The sequence below is a fragment of the Marmota marmota genome, unplaced genomic scaffold, assembly GCF_001458135.2.
Source record: "Marmota marmota marmota unplaced genomic scaffold, marMar, whole genome shotgun sequence".
Taxonomy (NCBI): domain Eukaryota; kingdom Metazoa; phylum Chordata; class Mammalia; order Rodentia; family Sciuridae; genus Marmota; species Marmota marmota.
In genome coordinates, this window is record NW_026000241.1 from 2618382 (window position 1) to 2636812 (window position 18431).

Genomic DNA, 18431 nt, shown 5'->3' on the forward strand with positions numbered 1-18431 from the left:
GAGGAGCCATGGTGCCACCATACTGGACAGCTCAGTGCCTAGGGACACGGAGCTGGCAGGGGCGGTATCTGGGAAGGGATCAGGCCAGTGGGGGTCTTGGCCCGGAGGGTGGGAGGGAGATCAGCTAGTCTCCTGGGGCCACTCTTTGGGGGTCACCCATTGCCTCCTCTAGCTGCGCGGGTCCTGCCGGGCAGTGGCAGCAGTGGGGTCCAGCTGACTGTCCCGGTCGGGGCTCCAGCCTCGGCTCAGTCTCCAGAGTTGGGGTGGGAGCAGGAATTGGACTTGGAGGGCCTCCTGCCCTGGGCTTTGGAACTTGAACAGGGACCTAAAGCCACCCAGGAAGTGGCCTGGGTGCACTGGGGCTGGGTGCCAACTTGCAGGGGAGAGGAGGTGGTGGGAAGGAGGAGGAGCACAGAGGAGGGCTCCTTAGTGACCCTAGGGCCTGTGAGGGATTTGGGGAGATGACACCCGGCAGCTACAAGTAGACTGTTGGCCTCCCAACCTGAGCCGCTGAGGCCAGAGACCCAGGGCCTGGCAGGTGCAGAGCGCCCTCCTGCAGTGGGCCTCCATGGCCACCGTGGGGGGTGGGGTGGGGAGGGAGGCCTCCCTGGCCAAGGAACCACAGGGAGAGGGGACTGGAGTCAGGTGCTCAACGTGCCTGAGGGAGCCAGCCAGCCACCCACATGGCTTTCTGTAAACGGGATGATGGCCTCTTGAGGGCGGCCTGCAACCGAGTTTGCATCAGCTTCCTGGCTGGCTCTGGAAGCACATTGTCCCAGGCCAGGTAGGCAGCCTCACCCCAGTGGGGTGATCTGCCACCTGGGGGAGGTTTGCGCAGGTGACACTGAATGCACACACAACCAATTCTCCCAGAGACTCGGACTCTGACCCGTGGAAGCCCTTGGGGATCCCCTGACCTGTGTCCCACCAGCAGCCCCCCCCCACACCTTCACTGGGAGGCAGGGGAGGGGGTGAGGGGCAGCAGTGCTAGAGGCTGGAGGGCGGCTGTCAAGGGACCGGAAATGCCTCCCCCAGCCGCAGGTCAGGAGGTGCATGAAAGGATCGTTTATTACTGGTCTTCCCAGAAGAAATAAAATGGAAATTGGGGGAAAGACTAAGATACAAACAACAAAGGGAGCCCTTCTCTCCTCCAGAAGGAAGCAAATTCTGAACTACAGCAACCTTGGGGAAGGAGCTTGAATTTGCAAACCCAGATAAACATCGAGGCCCAGGGTCTGGGCCCTGCTCGGAGGGCCACTTCTGTCGGGCTTCCGGCTTCCAGGAAGGCACAGCTGCCCTCCCTGTGGCCGCACAGTGGTGCTTCCTGGCTCGGGCTGCAGGGAGCTGCTGGGGTGCCTCAGGACCCCTTGGACAATCTCACAAGCAAACAACATCAGGTGGCGGGTGGGGGGGCCTGCAGGTAGCCCACAGCAGACTGCTTGCAGCTCTCCAGCAGGTGACCAGGGTGCACAGGGAGCCTCTGGGCGCTCAGGCAGTGGCCTACAGGTCCCTACAGGTCCCTCCAGGCTTGCTCCCCCCGGGAGAGGCTCTCCTTGGGTGGGTAGAGAGAGGGGGCCTTCCCTGGTGGCTTCGCCTTCCGGGAGTGGAGGCGCCTGAAGGCTTCCAGGTCTCGGTGGGCGCTCATGATCAGTCGGCTGCAGCAGAAACAGGGTAAGCTGGGGCACTAGTGGTCACCATGGGATGGGGTCCCTGCCCAGAGGCACACATGCAGATGGCCCCTCGTGGTGCACGTGCACTACGCTGACACTGGGACCAGCCTAAGCAGCAGAGGGACTGTTGGCCCCTCCTCCTGAGGTTGGGGTTCCGGGGCCCAGATGGAGAGGGCCGGCCAGGCGAGTGTCCCCTAGCCTTGCTGCCCGCCGGAGGCTCCTGCCTCAGTTCCTCCCTGCTCCCGGGTCCTCCCACCCAGCTTCGAGCCTTACTTGAGGTTGGAGAGCTCTACCACCAGGCCCTGCACGGTTCCTGTGGCATCCTCCATCCTGGGCGCCTCTGGGTCCTGGACTCCCACGCCGGGCCTGTCAGCAAGGTGGAGAGAGGAACAGCCTGGAGGGGCGTGCTGGACCCACTGTCCTCACCCTGTCTGTCTGTCTGCTTGCAGGCAGAGCCTGGTGGCCATGGCCAGCTCCATCACCAGAAGCGGGCTGCCCCAGCCGCTCCTCCCCTGTCACCATCCCCTCGGATGGAGCCTGGGCAGCTGCCACTGCCTCTCCTGGCCCCCAAGCTGGTGCTACAGGTCATCCACCTGCAGCTCAAGGGGGCTGTGGAGATGTCCCTCCCGCTGCCCGCATGACCCCCACCTCCTAGACCCTGTTTCCTCCCGGGTCTCTGCTCCAGCCACGGGGACTCCTGGCCACTGCCTGAGCACTCCTGGGACTCCCGGGCAGTCTCGCTGAGTTGTCGCTACAGCTGACCGTGACCCCTTCCCGCAGCCTTTTTCTCCCCAGCCCTCTGCCGTCTGCCTCTCTTGCTCTGTCCCCTCTCCAGGGCTCAGGGCAGCTCTGGAAGGGCCAGCCCTGGGGGACACCCATGTCTGCAGGGGATGGACGCGCCACAGTGCCCACCAGATATGAGGCTTTGGCCTGTAGATGTGGCAGGACCAGAGGACCAGGCAGAGAAGTGGGGGCCTCCCTGGGTGGCTGGGGTGGCCCTGTTGGCCTCAGGTCAACTGCTCTCATGCCTCAAGCCTCCACCCCCAGGCTTGGTCACACCTGCCCCAGTCACACCAAGGTGCCCTGCTGCCCTGGGTCTTGGCCTTTCTCAGGTCTCGTCAGGCTTGGGCCACCAACCAGACCCCAGGGCCCTCTCTGGGGGCTTCTGGACATCCCTGAGCAGGTGAGGCTGCTGGGAGAATCAGACATGAAATCTCCCTCCTCCTGCTCTCCCACTGGGGCCACTGTGACCAAACAACCTCCGGTCCACCCCAGGTGTCGTGTGGGTGCTGTCAACAAGTGGCTCGAGAGGCACAGAGTCTACAGGGCAAGAGGCCGGAACCTGCCACCCCACCCTGCTGCAGGAGGGAGAGGGAGAAGAGGAGGAGGTCAGGCGGGGGTGGGGTTGGGGGAGCAGAGGAGAGAGATGGAAGGAGGAGGATAGAAAAGGAAAAGGCGGCAGATAGGCAAGGCCCAGGGCTGCACCGTGACCCTCCCTCCACGCTCACCAGAGAGAACCAGAAACTCGGCCATAAATAATTGACAGCTCTGCCCAGAGGCAGGTTCGAGTGCAGGGTAACAGGAGAGGATGGCCGCAGACAGGGCGGTGGGGGTGGGGACCAGCACTCTGCTTGCTGGAGGGACGTCACCTATGGTCTGCAGCATGGGGTGCCCCCAGGTGGAGTCACTGGAGGGCATGCCCAGTGCCAGGGCTGGGAACAGCCCCAAGTCTCGGCTCACAGTCCCCAGCCTGCCCCGGTCCTCCCCACCATAAGGGACACGGAGAGCTCATGCCCCTCTCCCGGGGACCCGCGCGCACGTGGGTCAGAACAACCCATAGACCCGGAGGCCTGTGCAGGGGCCCAGGACCCTGGGGTCCCAGGGAGAGGGGCTGGATCAGATGCAGACTCCTGGCCACCGTTCGCCGCTCTGGGGGAGCAGGTGACACAAGCAGTTTGAAGGATGGGGCTCCCTTTTGGAGGGAGGGTGGGAGACCCAGCAAGGGCGGTCAGGGCCCTGCCTGTGGCCCTCCCTGGCCCAGCCGGACCCTGGGTCGTGCACACCCCCATGCCTACCTCGGCTGGACCTGAGCCACCATGACAAGGTCTCCCCTGGCCCGTGGGCTGGGGTCGGGCCAGCAGAGGCCTGACTCACTCCCTGCAGGAGAAACCTGGAAGGAGAGAGCAACATGTGAAGGACAGCCCGGCGTGGGAACAAGAGTCACACTGGGACCTAGGCTTGGCCTCAGCCTGCTGGGGTCACCACGGCTGGCTGGGCCTCCTGCAAAGGACAGGTGGCAGCAGGGGACGCAGCCAGCCTAGCCTTCCTGTCCTGTTGGGTGTGGTGGCACTCCACTGAGGGCACCCTCGTCCCTGACAACTGCACACATCCTGTGTGTCCCGAGACTTTAAAGGCCACAAGTCATGCAGGAACACGGAGGCACCGCAGTGGCTGCAGGAGCCACGTGCACCCTACTGAGACAAGATGTTGCCACGTGTCTCCAGGGAAAAGTCCTTGGGAGTAGGGGGGAAAGCCAGGCAGCCCGGGAGGCCTAGGGATGGAAACGGCAATGGCAGTTTAGTTTTTGTGGAAATGTCAACCACCTCGAGGTGACATGTTCCCCCAAGGGGAGGCAAAGCGGCTGAGATTTGGAGTTTGAAACCTATGTCCCTGCTGGCAACCTCCACGAGTCCCCTCCTTTGACAAAGGGTGTGTGTCCACCCCACCCCACAGCTCTCTCCAGGAGTCTTCGCTCTGTCCCCAGGTGCCCCTGCCCATGCCAGGAAGCACGGCCTCTGCCTTCCCGCCGCGGGCCATCCACGTCCCTCCCATGGGAACCTGCTTGGTGGCTGGGTCGCCCTGACTTGCTGGGGAACGCCCTGTGTCAAACCAAACATGCCCAGGCATCGGGCAGCCCTGTTAGGGCAGCACGTCCTCCTGGGCTGGCACTGCTGCCGAGTCTGACCATTCTGGCTGTCTGCCCGGTCCCCACAATCCTGCTGGGTTTTTTCCTCTTTTTTTCCCCTGGGGCTGGGGACAGAACCCAGGGCACCGCACACGTGCTCCACCACTGCACACCCACCCCTCAGCTCCTCCTCAGCCTGTGCTGTGCTCTGCCCGTGTCTCCTGAGAACCCTCCTTACGCGCCCAACGGCCCAGGACAGAAAGCTCGCCACAGGGGTGCCACCCGGAATCGGGCTGCTGTGTCCCGCGGGGCAGAGACCAGGCTGCTCGGTGGCTGCGGGCGCCCCAGCACCGAGCAGGTGCTTCCTGACAGACACTGAAGGAAGCTTTGGAAACATCTCGATAGGGGTTGGGGTGCAACTCAGGCGGGGAGCCCTTCCTAGCGTGCCTGAGACCCCGGGTCCCATCCCCGCCACAGAGAAAGATAAAGAAGAAGCTCTTCTCGGTCAGCCAAGAAGCACACTGGCCCACACTCCAGGACAAGTGCCGAAGCGCAGTGTTAGAATTAGGTAGACCCAGATGCCACCCCGGGCCCCTCCCCTCCAGGCTGTGTCACCTCCGGGAGGTGCTCAACCTCCTTGGCCTCTGTGCTGCACACAGGGTGTGGGAAGAGAACTGCCCACCTCCCAGGGAGTGGCCATGGCTCTTGGCTGGGCTCGGGGGTGCCAGCAGCCGGGGATGCTGCCCTTCCCCCCAAGAGGGCAGGGCTGAGCAAGGCAGCCACCTGCCCAGGCAGGTGACCATAAATGGCTGGCACAGGATCAGCAGCCAGAGGAAGCACAGCCCTTCCCAAAACTCCAGCAGAAAACACAGTAACTGTGCATTTTGAAAAGAATCCCATCAAGACCCTCAGGTGACCCTGCAAAGGGGCAAGGACTCTTCTAGTTCAGGAGTGAAGTCCCCTCCCCAGGGTCAGCTATGAGGTGGGCTAGGCCCTGGCATCTTCAGGTCGCCCTCTTGGTCCACTGCCCTCAGTGAGCTCCCTGGGAGCCGGGAGCCAGGGGCAGGTGCTGGAAGGTGGGGTGGGTGGGCACGAAGCTGCCAGGGCCTAGCCCACCTGGAGCTCCTGTTCAGGTGACCCCAGGCTGACAAAGTGCCTGTCTGTCACCATCCTGGGACCCCTCCCAGAACGGCAGTCCTGCCCATCTGGAAAACCGCAGGCACCACAGCCACGACTCAGACCCCCCCTCCCCCATTCCTTTACCAGGTCACGTGGAAAGCCACCATGAGCCCCCGCCCCCTGCGTGGCCCTTGCTCTGGAATGGTCTGTCGACAACAGGGAAGTCCTTACCTGCTCAGGTGGGGCTTCGAAGCCGGCGCCCTCCAGGGCCTCCCGTATCTGGCTGTCGGGCAGAAAGCCCAGCTCCAGGTCTGAGGAAGTGGGGGGGTGCTGGAGCTGGCCTGCTGCTTCTGCAGAGGGTTCCGGGCTGCCCAGGGGGACTCCGGTCTCTGGGGGAGGGTCACCCACTGTGTCTCTGAGCTCCAGCAGACCAGAGGCTCCGGGGGACAGACTGAGCCCCTTCAGAACTTGTTCACGGCCCTGGCTGCCTAACCCCGCTGCCCGTCTGTCCACGGGCTGTGTGCACATCCGTCCTGGCCCCTCTTGGACAGGGCTGGGCCTCGGTACCTGACCCACATCTGGACCCATCTCCAGGGCTGGATGGCCAGAATCCTTAGCACCCACTGAGGGCGTCTGGTTCCCAGAAGCTGGAGCCAGGAATCCTAGAGGGCTCGATGACATGTCACCCTGGGGACCACCCTCCAGCCCCAGGTCTCCTCTGCCTGCTGTGGTGTCTTCAGCAAGAGGCGCACAGTCCAGCTCGGCCGCACTGCAGCCTCTGCCAGGGGCCTGCCTGCTGGGGAAGGCCTGCCCACCTGGCCCGGCCACCTCTGGGGTTCTCTGGTCCATCTCAGTGGGGTCCGCGCTCAAGGAAGTGCATCCTGGGCTGCTGTGGCTCTGCCCTGCTTCCCCACCTGACCCTCCGGGTATCTGCCTGGGGTCAGGGAGGTCCTGGCCCACGTTCCAGGTTTTCAGGTGTGGAGTGGTCAGGCTCAGCTCCTGAGCAAGGCCCACGGCAGGAGCGGGTGCTGCAGTGTGGGGGCGGCTGGCTCCCTCGTCCCTGGGCACCCAGGGCAGCTCAGCCCCTGACCCGCCCTGGGCCCCTCCCCCCAGGGGGGCTCCTCTGTCTGGCCCCTGCCCTCCAGCATCACTGCCTGGCAGGTGCCCTTTCTGGCCACGATCGCCTAGAACCCAAGCCATCTCTGCCTCAGGCCTTCTGTTCCCCAGGTTTCCACCGGCCATCATGCTGTTGCTTTGCTCCAACAGGCGGTTCTGACTGGCTCTCTCTGGGTGGGAGGGCCCGGTCCCCACTTCTGGAGAGAACAGGGGCTGGGAATCCCCTCTGCCAGGTACAGGTGTCTCGAGGTTCTGGCCACTCTGCTCAGAGCAGGGGCTGTCTGCCTGTGTCTGCTCTCCAGGTCCCCTGGCCTCCTGGAGAGCGAGCCCCAGAGACTCCTGCAGCAGCAGGCTCCCCGCCTGCTGGGCACTGGGCACCGGCAGTGTGTCCTGTGGGGAGAGAGAGAGTCAGCCACTGGGCCTTCGATCATCAAGCACTTTGTACCACCCCGGGCACCAGTACCAGGGCAGGGCAGAACCTGGAGCTGGGGCCTGGAGAGGGAACCGAGCACAGAAGCCTCCCCTCCCACCAGCCCTTCTCCTGGCCTGCGCTGATGGGGAGATCAGGGATAGAAACATCCAGGGGGCAGGGCCTGGGAGCACAGCCTTTGCCTACCGTGCACGAGGCCCTGGGTTCCACCCCAGCACCACAAAAAATAAGCAATTTTAAAAGGACTGATTACATATTGAAATAACAGTATTTTGGACCTACCAGCTTAAATAAAATATATCATTAAAATACATAAATTCTGGTAAAACACACGTGACATTTCCCTGTTAGCCTTTACCACACACCTTCAATTCACAGTGCTGGGATGGAGCCCAGTTTCCCCCACGGTAACCTCTTACATCACTCAAGGACAACAGCACTGCGCAGGCACTGATGTGGAGAAGACCCCCGGGCACCGTCTCCCCGGTGGTCTGGCTGGCGTCTGTGTGTGTGGTCAGCTCTATACGGCACTCTCACTCATGGAGATCTGCGTGTCAACAGACTGAACACGCCTCACATCATCATGGGGACCCCTCTATACCAGCTGCTCCCCTCCCCCCGACTCTGCCCATTCTCTCTGATCCCTGGCAACCACTAATCTGACCTGCACCCCTACAATCTCCTTTTTGCTGTTATTGCTGGTCCTGGGCGCTGGACGGAGGGCAGTTTACCACTGAGCTACATCCCTGGTCCTCCTTGTTGTTTTTTATTGTTGTTGAAGGTTTTGCTCAGTTGCTGAGGCTGACTCTGAACTTGCGATCCTCTGCCCTCAGTCTCCCAAGTTGCTGGGACTGCAGGCATGTGCCACGGTGCCCAGCTAAAATCTTTTTTAAAATTTTTTTGCAGGGTTAGGGATAGAAACCAAGGTCCCTCACGTGCTAGGCAAGTGCTCTGCCGCCAAGCCACACCCCAGCCCCACCTCTGTAATTTTGTCATTTTAATAATTTCTACAAACGGATGCCTACCACATACAACCTTCTAAGGTCGGCTTTTTACACTCCGCCTGACACCCCACAAGTCTATCCAAGTTGTTCAATGTGTCACTATTTAACTTGGTCCTCTTATTGCCAGTCATGGTCTAGGAAGGATCCCTCCACTGAAGATTATCTGGGGTGTCCCCAGTTTGGGCCAATGACAAACAGCTTCTGTGAGTGCCCACTATCCACTTTTTCAGGGGCATGTGTTCCCAGAGATATTGTCACACACAGAATTCATGACAGCAAGAACAACTGTAAGACCCCTGAGCAGCAGAGGGCTTTGGGGCAGCATGGGCTGCTCTTCTGGGTTTTTCTGTCCCACCCAACCTGGGGAAGAGGCTCTGGCCTCCACGCCCATGGTGCAGGCACTGCTGTCCTGCCTCCAGAAGGCCTCAGACTGCCAGCTGTGTCCATCATACATCTGGGGCACGATGCACTGAACGCTGGAGCAGAGAGGCAGACTAGTCACTGCCAACGGATTGATAGACCCAACCTGATCTTTTCTTAAAATTGGGAGCAATCTCGCCACAAAGCCATGAAAAGATAATTTCGGCTTTACTATAAATTACTGCAAATTCTGAACCTGCTTGGAATGCCTGCCTGTGCCTTGAACTCACCCATGCCTGGCTCTCTGACCAGATAGCAGCCCTCTCTAAACTTTAGTGACGCCTCACAAATCTTGGCCTTCCCTGGCCAGATACCGACCCTCTCTGAGGCTCTAATGACCTTCAAAAATTCTGACGTTAGGGCCAGCAAAAAATGTAAACTACCATTAGTGCGATGCTCGTCAGAGTTCTGTTATCTGTAACCCCCCCTTTCTGGGCTATAAAGCTGGGGTGCAGGAAAGCTGGGGGGCTGTTTTGTTCCCACCATTTTGGGAGGGAGAGGCAGCCCGGCCGGTCGAAATAATAAGTTTGTTTAATTTGATTTTAATTGGAGTCAGTGGTCTTGTCTTGCGTCCTGGTTTAACTCGAATATCAAGGTTAAAGTGCGCCAAGAGGCTGCACTGGAAGCTGGGCGGTGGCACAGGCCTGTAATCCTACTACTCAGGAGGCTAAGGCAGGAGGATGGCAAGTTCGAGGTCAGCCTGGGAACCCCGTAAGACCCTGTCCCACGAGGAGGATGTAGCCCTGTGGTGGACTTTCCGAGCATGTGCAAGGCCCTGGGCTCAAGCCCTAGTTTGGCAAAACAACAGTAACAGAGGCCACCCAGGTGCGGAGCGCTGCCTGGTGATCTTCAGGGGCTTACCGAGCTCACGGCCCCGTTTTCAGGGTCCTCTTCCCTTGTTTCTGCTTTTCTTGTCCCTGTTTTCCTGGGTTTTGCAAACTGGGGGACAAATCTTCCGACTGAGTTCTGTAAATCAGACACAAGCAGCAGCAATAAAGGAAAATGAGGTCTCAAAAGAAAAGCAACCCCAACCCGTTCCTTTCTCGCGGCTTCAAACGTGGCTCCCGCCCTCCTTCCCTCCAGCCCAGGGGGCCATGAGCAGCTGCTGACGCTGGCTAAGTGCTTAAGGAGGGTCTCGCACATACAGGAAACCATAAAAGAGGCTCACCTGGGAAGGAGGAAGGGGAATCGGCTCCTTTTCTGGCTGCCCGAGGAGCCTGGAGGCAGCTCCTGTTTCCTCATGTGGGGAGCTGGGCGGAGAAAGACAAAATGGAGGAGGACGTCCTTCTCCAGGACTGTCACTTCGCACAGTAAGACAAAGGGCCCAGAAAAGTGGTGCCCAGAGCCTCCCAGAACAGAGGCCCCGGAACACCTGCTTTAAAAGAATGCAATGAAGCCGGGTGCAATGGTGCCTGCCTGCAAGCCCAGCTACTTGGGAGGCCCAGACAGGAGTATCCTGAGTTCAAAGCCAGCCTGGGCAACTTAGCAAGATCCTGTCTCAAAGAAAGAAAAACAATAATAATAATAAAGGACGGGATGGAGGAGGGAACAAATGGTATAGAAATATGGTCTATACACACAACAGAATATTATCCAGTCATAAAAAGTCGCAGCATGGACAGACTGGAGGACACCAAGTTAAGTGGGATAAGCGAGGCACAGACAGTGCTGCAGGGCATCACACTGACAGCTGAGAACAGTGGCCTCCTAAAGTGGAGGGTAGCAGGGTGGTCACCAGGACCTGGGAGGGATGAGGGGAAGGTGGGCAGGGGAGGGCTAATGGGCACGGGGTGAGGAACGACAGAAGGAACCTGAGCCACCCCAGCCCCAGGGAGGAGTGGCTCTAGGGCTCTGTAGCACAGTGGGAGGTGGCTGAGGCCGATGGCCATCAGTTGTGTATTTCAACCCAGCGAGGACAGGATTCTGAATGTTCCTAACACAAAGAAAATGACGTCTGGGTGATGATACGCGAATGATGCTGATCTGAGGACACCGTACCCACGGCCTGCAACACCACACTGTGCCTGATTATATAATTTAAAATTTCAGAAAATAGCTTTTAGGGTCTGCGGGGGGATGGAGCCCAGTGATACAATACTTGTCCAGCACATGTGAGGGTTTTATCCTCAGTACCACACAGAAGAAAGGAAGGACGGACGGGAGGGAGGAAGGGAGGAAAGGAGGGAAAAAAGAAAAGAAATTTAAATTTGGGAGGTGTTCTGGCAAGATTTCTCTTCTCCACACAGTCTTTCTTTTTTCTTTAGTGGAGCCGGGGATTGAACCCAGGGCCTCGCACGTGTTAGGCAAGCACTTTACCACTGAGCCCAGCCCGGCCTCGCATAGCTACTTTAAGCTGTTTGTTTTATGCAGTTCTATTCTGTGTATTTTCCAGTGCATGTGAAACCTTTTTAAAAATACATTAAAAAGGGCTGCAGTTGCATGTAGCTCAGTAGTAAATATATACATATATATTTTTAAAATATATACGCACATATTTAGCTGGCCACAGCCTTGCTTCTCCTGACTGCAGTCTGCCCTTCCTGCGCTGCCGTCCTCCCAGGTACAGTGCTCTGGGGTCTCCAGTCAGGGATTCAGCCAGTCATGGATTGAGAATATCAAGAAAAATCTGTGTTTACACTGAACACGTACAAACATCTTCTTGTCATTAATTCCCGAACAGCCACAGTGCAGTCTAGCAACTGTTCACATAAAGCACTGTATCAGGTATGAAGAGTCCCAGGGAGATGACTGAAAGTCTACGGGAGGATGTGCTGAGGTGCCATTTTACACAAGGGACTGGAGACTCGCTGATCTGGTATCTACCAAGGCCCTGGAACCAATTCCCCGTGGACCCCACGTGACGATTGCACGTGGATCAGTCCCATGGACAGACGAGGCTGTTCGTGAGCTGTTTCTTTTCTTTTCTCTTCCCCCACCAGCTTCTGTCATTGTTGAAAACATACGGGGACCAAAAATCCATAATGGTTACGAGCACAGGAACCAGCCCCAGCCAGACTCCCAGTCACCCAGCTCCAGCCCAGGGGCCGCGGGCCAGTCACACCGTGTCCCTCGGCTCTCAGGGACCTCACCTGGGAGCTGGGGACAAAGCGCTTGTTAGCCACTGGCCGTTACTGACTATTTTACTAGTTAGCACAGCACAGACCAAGGGCCACCCTTTTCTTTCTTTTTTTTTTTTTTGTTTCGTTTTTGTGGTTCTGAGGATGCAACCCAAGGGCGTCCACCTTGAACTACATCCCAGTCCTTCTTATTTTGAGACAGGGTTTCGCTACGCTGCCCAGGCTGGCCTAGAACCCATGACCCCCGGCCTCAGCCTCATGAAGCGGGGATCACAGGCGAGCACGCTGCACCCAGCTCCCAACCTTCTCAGTCAGGGAGGAGGAATACAGAACAGGGATCTGACCCCGTGCAGAACACCACATTGCCTTCCATGACCTGCACAATTTAACCCTACCTGTCCCCACGGTGGAAACAGCAGCTCTCCTCACCAGTGAGGACAGCTAACGGCAGCAAGATCCCATGGCCCTGAGCTCCAGGAGGGCTCACGGCATGGACAGGTCACCCTGGCCCACTCCCCTGTGCGTCCTTGTCCATGGGACTGCTCTGTGGTCCAGTGGCAGTGGGGAAGCCTGATGGCCTGTTCCAACCACCTACCTGGAGACAGCCCCTCCTGGCTCCTCCCCGGTCAACTCTGTAAAGGCCACAGGTCCTGAGCTGTCTTCTGACTCTTCAGGGTGGTGCAAATGGCCCGAGTCGGGACTCTCCGGGCCCCCCTTAGAGTGCCCCAGCCTTGGGTTCTTTGGGGGTTTGGGAGGACGGACTCCTTCTCCTGGTTTAGAGACAGAGGGAGATGGAGGGGTGGGGATGTTGGAGCACGCACTGCCACGGCTGAAGAACCACCCGGCAGGGTCACTGCCGCACTGGGAGCCACCAGGCTTATCCTGAGGGCATGAAGCCCCTGCTCTGACGCTGCTACCCAGTGAGAGGAGATGCAACCTGTCCCGGAGACCCACTCCCACTCACAGCCACGGGGCTTCTGACCAACGGCCTGGTCTGTCTCCAAACCATGTGGGACTACCTCACCAGACACCCCTCTCTCCAGGGAAGAGGTGAGAGGCTCTGTGGCAGGTCCCACTGCAGAGGGGCTGTCCCTCACTTCTTAGAGCCTTCCCTGTCCAGCCCATGGCCCTCTCCTATTCGCTTGGTGGCTTTTCTGGAAGTATTTGAGACTTGAGGTCATCTCCTGTCTCCCCCACTTCCATTGGGCTGCATGTGAGAAGAGGCCCTGTCTCGCTCTTTTCCCAAGTGACTAGAGGATGTCTTGGACACTGTTGGTGCTCCATAAATGCATAGAAGACCAAATAAGTACATGTAGAAAACATCCATCACCAGACGCAGATAAGACTAAGTCACGGACCACGTTTTCCTAGAGTCACCTGCAGAATATCTGTCCTAGGAAAAATAGGACTGAGGGGTAGAGGGTGCAGGAGGCCACCTCTTAGTCCCTTTGGCCATCTCTTAGTCCCTTGTACCTCTGCATTCCTTTCCCCATCACTAAAGGCAACTGGGCTAGGTCCTTTTCTTGCTCTTGACAGTCTAAGAGTTCTTGTCAATATCAGTTAAAGAAACCCCCTTTACACAGAAACTGCCAATCACAGCTTGCCTGTGAGGCCTCCCCTCTCCTAGGCCCATCCCAATCCTGTGTTCAACGAACAAGTGTAGATGCTATGGAATTCCACACCAGACGCTGTCCTAAGAACTTGTGTGTTGAGACTTCGATGTAGGGGACCTCAGTAATCCCAGGGATTACTGGTCTTACAATCTTACCGATGAGAAAGTCGAGGCCAAGGAACCAAGACTGGATGCAGTCCAGCTCTGCAGCCTGCACACTGGAGGCCCGAGCACTTAGGGGGCACCATATGGACTGGGCTCTGACCCATCAGGGAGAGCCAAGAGACAAAGCAAACCCAGGTGTCGCTTTCCCGAGTTCAATCAGATAGGTTCTCCACAAAATCAGCTCCACCCCCCCCCCACATATCTGGAAGAAGCCCATAAATGAGTCCCCCACCCGACGCCCACAGCTAGGGTCCTCACAGTCCCTCACCAGCTCTTTGTGCTCCCCTAAACCCCAGTAACTCTCCAGGAATTTTTTTCCCAGTGAGGGGATGGAACCCAGGGCCTTGCATGTGCTAAGAAGTGCTCACCACTGGCCCCCCCCAGCCCCCCCTGTGGTAACCTCTCCTCCCTCTGGCTGCTGTGGTTCCTGAGCCCGTGGAGAACTCCATCCATCTGCTGTGTGTGACCAGCTCTCTCCATGAGAAGCATTTCCCTTTCCCCTGACTGGCCCCGGAGGGTCCCCAGGGCTGGAACGCATCTGTAGTACCCTCGGATCTCATCCTTGCCTCACCCGGCCCCCATCAGGTGCCCACCGCAGTGAACTATGAGCCACCAGGAAGCTTCCTACGGACGTTTCTTATACAAACACGTACCCACCTGTGGTCTGCCAGAGAAGGAAAGGGGGGAAAAAGAAGAAAGAAAGAAAGCAGCTTTGTTTATTTGGTTCCTTAAGACTGATTCCCAAACATTAGCTCGTTTGGCTGATTCAATGGACATTTGTACCAAATAAAAAGCAAAAACATCAACAGAAGAGCAGAGCCTCCCATTTCCTTCCTGTGGTCTGTCCCCGTGGGACTAATTCAAGATAAAATAAGGCAGAACCTTGTGTTCACTACCAAAGACTGAAGACACCGGGAGGGGGGGGGCCTCTTTCACGACCTGCCAGGATCTTCTTTTTCTGTGGACACACAGCAAGAGCCACCCAGGGCAGCCCAGAGGTCCGCGGAGCTGGGGAGTCCTCTGCCAAGACAGTCCCCAAATGACCCAGCTTTCCCTCCAAGGTCAGAGAAATCCCTGTGCCTCCAAGTAGCCTGTTGCTCATCTCCGCACGAAATATGTTCAATCTATCAACCATTTCCTTTTTGTCCCACATCTGAGGGGGAAAAAATGAACAAATTCATTCAGTTCGCCACTTGCTACATAAGAAAATTAGTTCTAAGTTTTTGTTTTTTTATGTGGTGCTGGGGAATGAACCCAGGGCCTCACGTGTGCTAGGCAAGCGCTCTACCACTAACGCACAACCCCAGCCCGATTTCTAATTTTTTTTAATATTTATTTTTTTTTTAGTTTTAGGTGAACACAATATCTTTATTTTGTTTCTATGAGGTGCTGAGAATCAAACCCAGTGCCTCACGCATGCTAGGCGAGCACACTACCACTTGAGCTACATCCCAGCCCCCAATTTCTAAATTTTTAAGAAATTTATGTTACCTTAGACAGTGATAGGGACCTGAAGTCATCCAAGCAATATTGGGTGTTTCTTCTTCCAGTGAAGAAACTGTTTTGTTTTTTCAGTGCTGGGGATGAACCTAGGGCCTTGTGCACGCTGTGTAAGTGCTTCACCATTGAGTGACACCCCAGCCCTCATGTGTGTGTATTAACAAGTAAAGGTAGACATGATACACTGAGAAGTGGAAAACAGCAGCCACACATCAGTATGGGTGACGATTCTGTTTTTCAATAAAAGTATTCCATCTGTATATAGTCAGCCCTCCACATCTGTGACCAGTTCCTCATCCACAGATTCAACCAACCACGAATGGAAAACATTCAGGAAAAAAATGTCTGTGTCTTGAACATGTGCAGGCTTTTTTTTGCCTTGTCACAATTCTCTAAACAATGTAGCTTAAAAGCAATTCACATGTCTTCACATCATGCTAGGTATTATAGGTCACCTAGAGATGACTGAAAGTCTACAGGAGGATGTGTAGGTTATACACAAATTCTTTGCCTGTGTGTATGCGTGCACGTGTGATACTGGGAAGTGAACCCAGGAGCATTCTACCTCAGAGCTACATCCCCAGCCCTTTTGTTAAAAATAAAAAAGTATTTTAAGACAGGGTATTGCTAAGTTGCCAAGGTTGGCCTCGAACATGTGATCCTCCATCCAGCCTCCCAAGTTCCTGGGAGGCTACAGGAATGCGCCACTGTGCCCAGTTACTTTGCCATTTTATATAAGGAACTTGAGCATCCAAAGACTTCGGTGTCTGCTGTGTGTCTGACTAGCTCTGGAGTCAATCTCCTTGTACAAGGAAAAAGTCCGGAAGAAGTAGTGCACTGAGGTGGCTTTCTTGTTTTTTTACAGTTGGAACATCATCTATGTTTGTGCTATATGTTAATGTTGGGGAAACTGGGGAAAGGGCAGACAGAACTCCCAAAACTACTTTTGCAAACTTGTCGATAGGCCCCAAATTATTTCAAAATGAAAAGCATCTTAAAAGTAAGCAAGGGGGTTGGGGCTGTAGCTCAGTGGCAGAGCGCTTGCCTTGCACGTGTGAGGTACTGGGTTCGATCCTCAGCACCACATAAAAATAAACAAATAAAATAAAGGCACGCTGTCCATCTACAATTACCAAAAAAAAAAAAAAAAAAAAGGACACCAGGCACAGAGATTCACCCAGGAGGCTGAGGCAGGAGGATCCCAAGTTCAATGCCAGCCTAGGCAAGTTAGTAAGACCCTGCCTCAAAATAAGAAAATAAAAAGGTCAAAGAATGTAGCTCAGAAGCACCCCTGAGTTCAATCCCTAGTTGAAAAAAAAAATCTGCAAAAATAATCACTGACAGCACAAACGTGTGTGATCTTTACAAATGCTAATTCGTGTGTGGGTTCAAGGCAGGTTTCCCTTAACCTGGCACCATCAGTAAACATCTGTGCCTGGATCACTCTGCACTATAGGGGACTGTCCTGGGCATTACAGAACTGTGAACGGCAGCCCTTACTTCCACCCACTAGATGCCAGTATTATCTGCTCCACACAAAATTTAAAAAATGTCTTAACAATTGTCCCCCCACCCCTTCCCAGAACCACTGCTCTAGGTGGTTCTGGTAGGTAGGTGTGTTTATTATTCCCAATTTACAAAATGGTGAAACTGAGTCACAGAGTAAATCAATCTCGATCACAAAGTGATGGGAGTTGGGATGAACCCAGATTTTTGGCTCCAGAGTGAAACTCGGCCCCACTCCAGATGGCCTTGCAGCACATCAAGCTCTCTTCAGGGGTCCTCCTGGGAGTGGCTGCACTGCTGCTCTGAAACCTGGGGTGGGGGCATCTCTAGGCAGGGGGACCCCAAGAGGCGGGTGGAAGTGCCAAAGAACTCCCACTCTTTATCTCATTCCCTTCTCCACAGTTTCTGTTTTTTTAATTAGGCTGTGTTAAATCATCTTTTAAGGAGCTTGGGACACTCACATTAGCATTTCTACAACAAATAAGTTCGGTGTTCGCCCTATAAGCAGACAGCAATCAAGAAGTGCCAACTTGGACTGGGGGTGCAGCTCAGTGGTGGAGCGCTTCCCCAGAGGCAGCAGGTCCTGGGTTCAACCATAACCTCTAACCCCCAAAGATCCAACTCCAGTGAACCAAATACCTGAGGTCCGAAGCTTCTTCCTCTTACTCATTTTACTTTTCCCTTGAGAAATCTGTGAACAAACGAAATCTCTCGTTGTTAACACAGTAGTCTCTGTCCCCATCCAGTGGTCCTGGCTGAGGGCAGAGCCTTCCCCACCACCACCCAGGCCCATCTGGCTGCCCCCACAGGTCAGCTGAGTCCCAGCAGGACACAGGGTTACAGTCACCCTGGGCCACACTGGTTGGAAAGGGCATCCTCCAGGGAAGCCCTGCGGCCCCAGCTCTTGTCCCTACGTGGGAGCATGCTGGGAACTTGCTGGGAACCTCCTTCCCTGCCCTAGGCTGTGGCCCTTTGAGGCACACGGGGAGACCTTGGAGAAGCCACTGTGGGCCTACAAGGCCACATGGGAACTTCTGGGGCCCTGAGGGGATGCTGGGGCTTTGGAGGGACAGCAGTGGACAGAGGCCAATTGCTTGCAGCCTTGGGGGCCAGGCAGGCCGAAACCGACCTGCGCCACCGATGTCGTCCAAGTCCCTCTGTGTAGCAGGAACGGCGTCTGCCTGGACCTGCTGGGGAATAGGCGCCTGGATTATTTGCGATACGTTGATTTCTTTAGTTCTCCATCCCCCAAGCAAATGGCCACACTGGCCCTCAAGGCGACCTGGTGGCCTGGAGTCTGAAGGAGGGGGATCTGGACGCCGGAGGCCTGGGTCCTGGGCACAGTGGCCCCGGCTCCCCGAGACTTGCCCCACAATAACACTACTTCTGCCACCAAAAAGTGAGGAGCTCTGGCTGCAGGACTTTTAAGAATCACAGGGCCGCCTGCGCCCCTCAAACCTGCGCGCGCCCTACCTCTTTTCCCGCGCCCCACGAGGCCCCGCCCCGCGCGTGCGCATTATCAGAACCCAACACCAGCGCATGCTCCGCCTCCTTTCCGAGCCGCGGAGGCAAGATCCTCCGCTCTCCGCCAGGCGCATGCGCGCCCGCGCGCCCGCGCACTGCCTGCCGGGAATTGTAGTTTCGGTGAGGCGGGCCCGGCTAGTCCAGTGGCCGCGCTCCGGTGTCGCGGCCCCAGAAGGCCGAGGCGGAAGTGGAACGGCCACCCCGGGTAGCGAGGGCGCGGGGTTAGCGGGCGCGGGGTGCCGAGGAGGGGCTCGGGGCTCAGGAAGGGCGCGTGCGCGGCGACAGTCTCCGGGGGAAGAGGCAGGGCAAGGCTAGGCGCCGGGGGGCTGGTGGTCGGGGCATCCAGTCTGGAAGATGCACAAGAGGAAGGGACCCCCGGGACC

At 56.7% G+C, this 18431-nt stretch overlaps 1 protein-coding gene across 1 annotated transcript; it reads right to left on the reverse strand.

Annotated features, from left to right (window-relative positions):
* Nucleotides 1-1050: 1050 nt before the first annotated feature.
* Brme1 (break repair meiotic recombinase recruitment factor 1) lies at nt 1051-18425 on the reverse strand. The gene is made up of 10 exons (XM_048795566.1): nt 17998-18425; nt 17654-17714; nt 17164-17215; nt 12337-12511; nt 9833-9914; nt 9526-9630; nt 5926-7200; nt 3746-3840; nt 1944-2036; nt 1051-1655 (listed from the first exon to the last, which is right to left on the reverse strand). The coding sequence occupies exons 1-10, from the start codon at nt 18120-18122 to the stop codon at nt 1511-1513; spliced, it is 2208 nt and encodes a 735-aa protein (XP_048651523.1). The 5' UTR covers nt 18123-18425; the 3' UTR covers nt 1051-1510.
* Between the last annotated feature and the right edge of the window lie 6 nt (nt 18426-18431).

Coding starts and splice junctions, on each gene's coding strand:
- Brme1 (XM_048795566.1), bottom strand. CDS start 18,122: ATGCGCCTGGCGGAGAGCGGAGGATCTTGCCTCCGCGGCTCGGAAAGG. Junction 17,216..17,653: donor GGACGACATCGGTGGCGCAG/GTCGGTTTCGGC, acceptor GTTTGTTCACAG/ATTTCTCAAGGGAAAAGTAA. Junction 9,915..12,336: donor CCAGGAGGGGCTGTCTCCAG/GTAGGTGGTTGG, acceptor TTCTCCGCCCAG/CTCCCCACATGAGGAAACAG.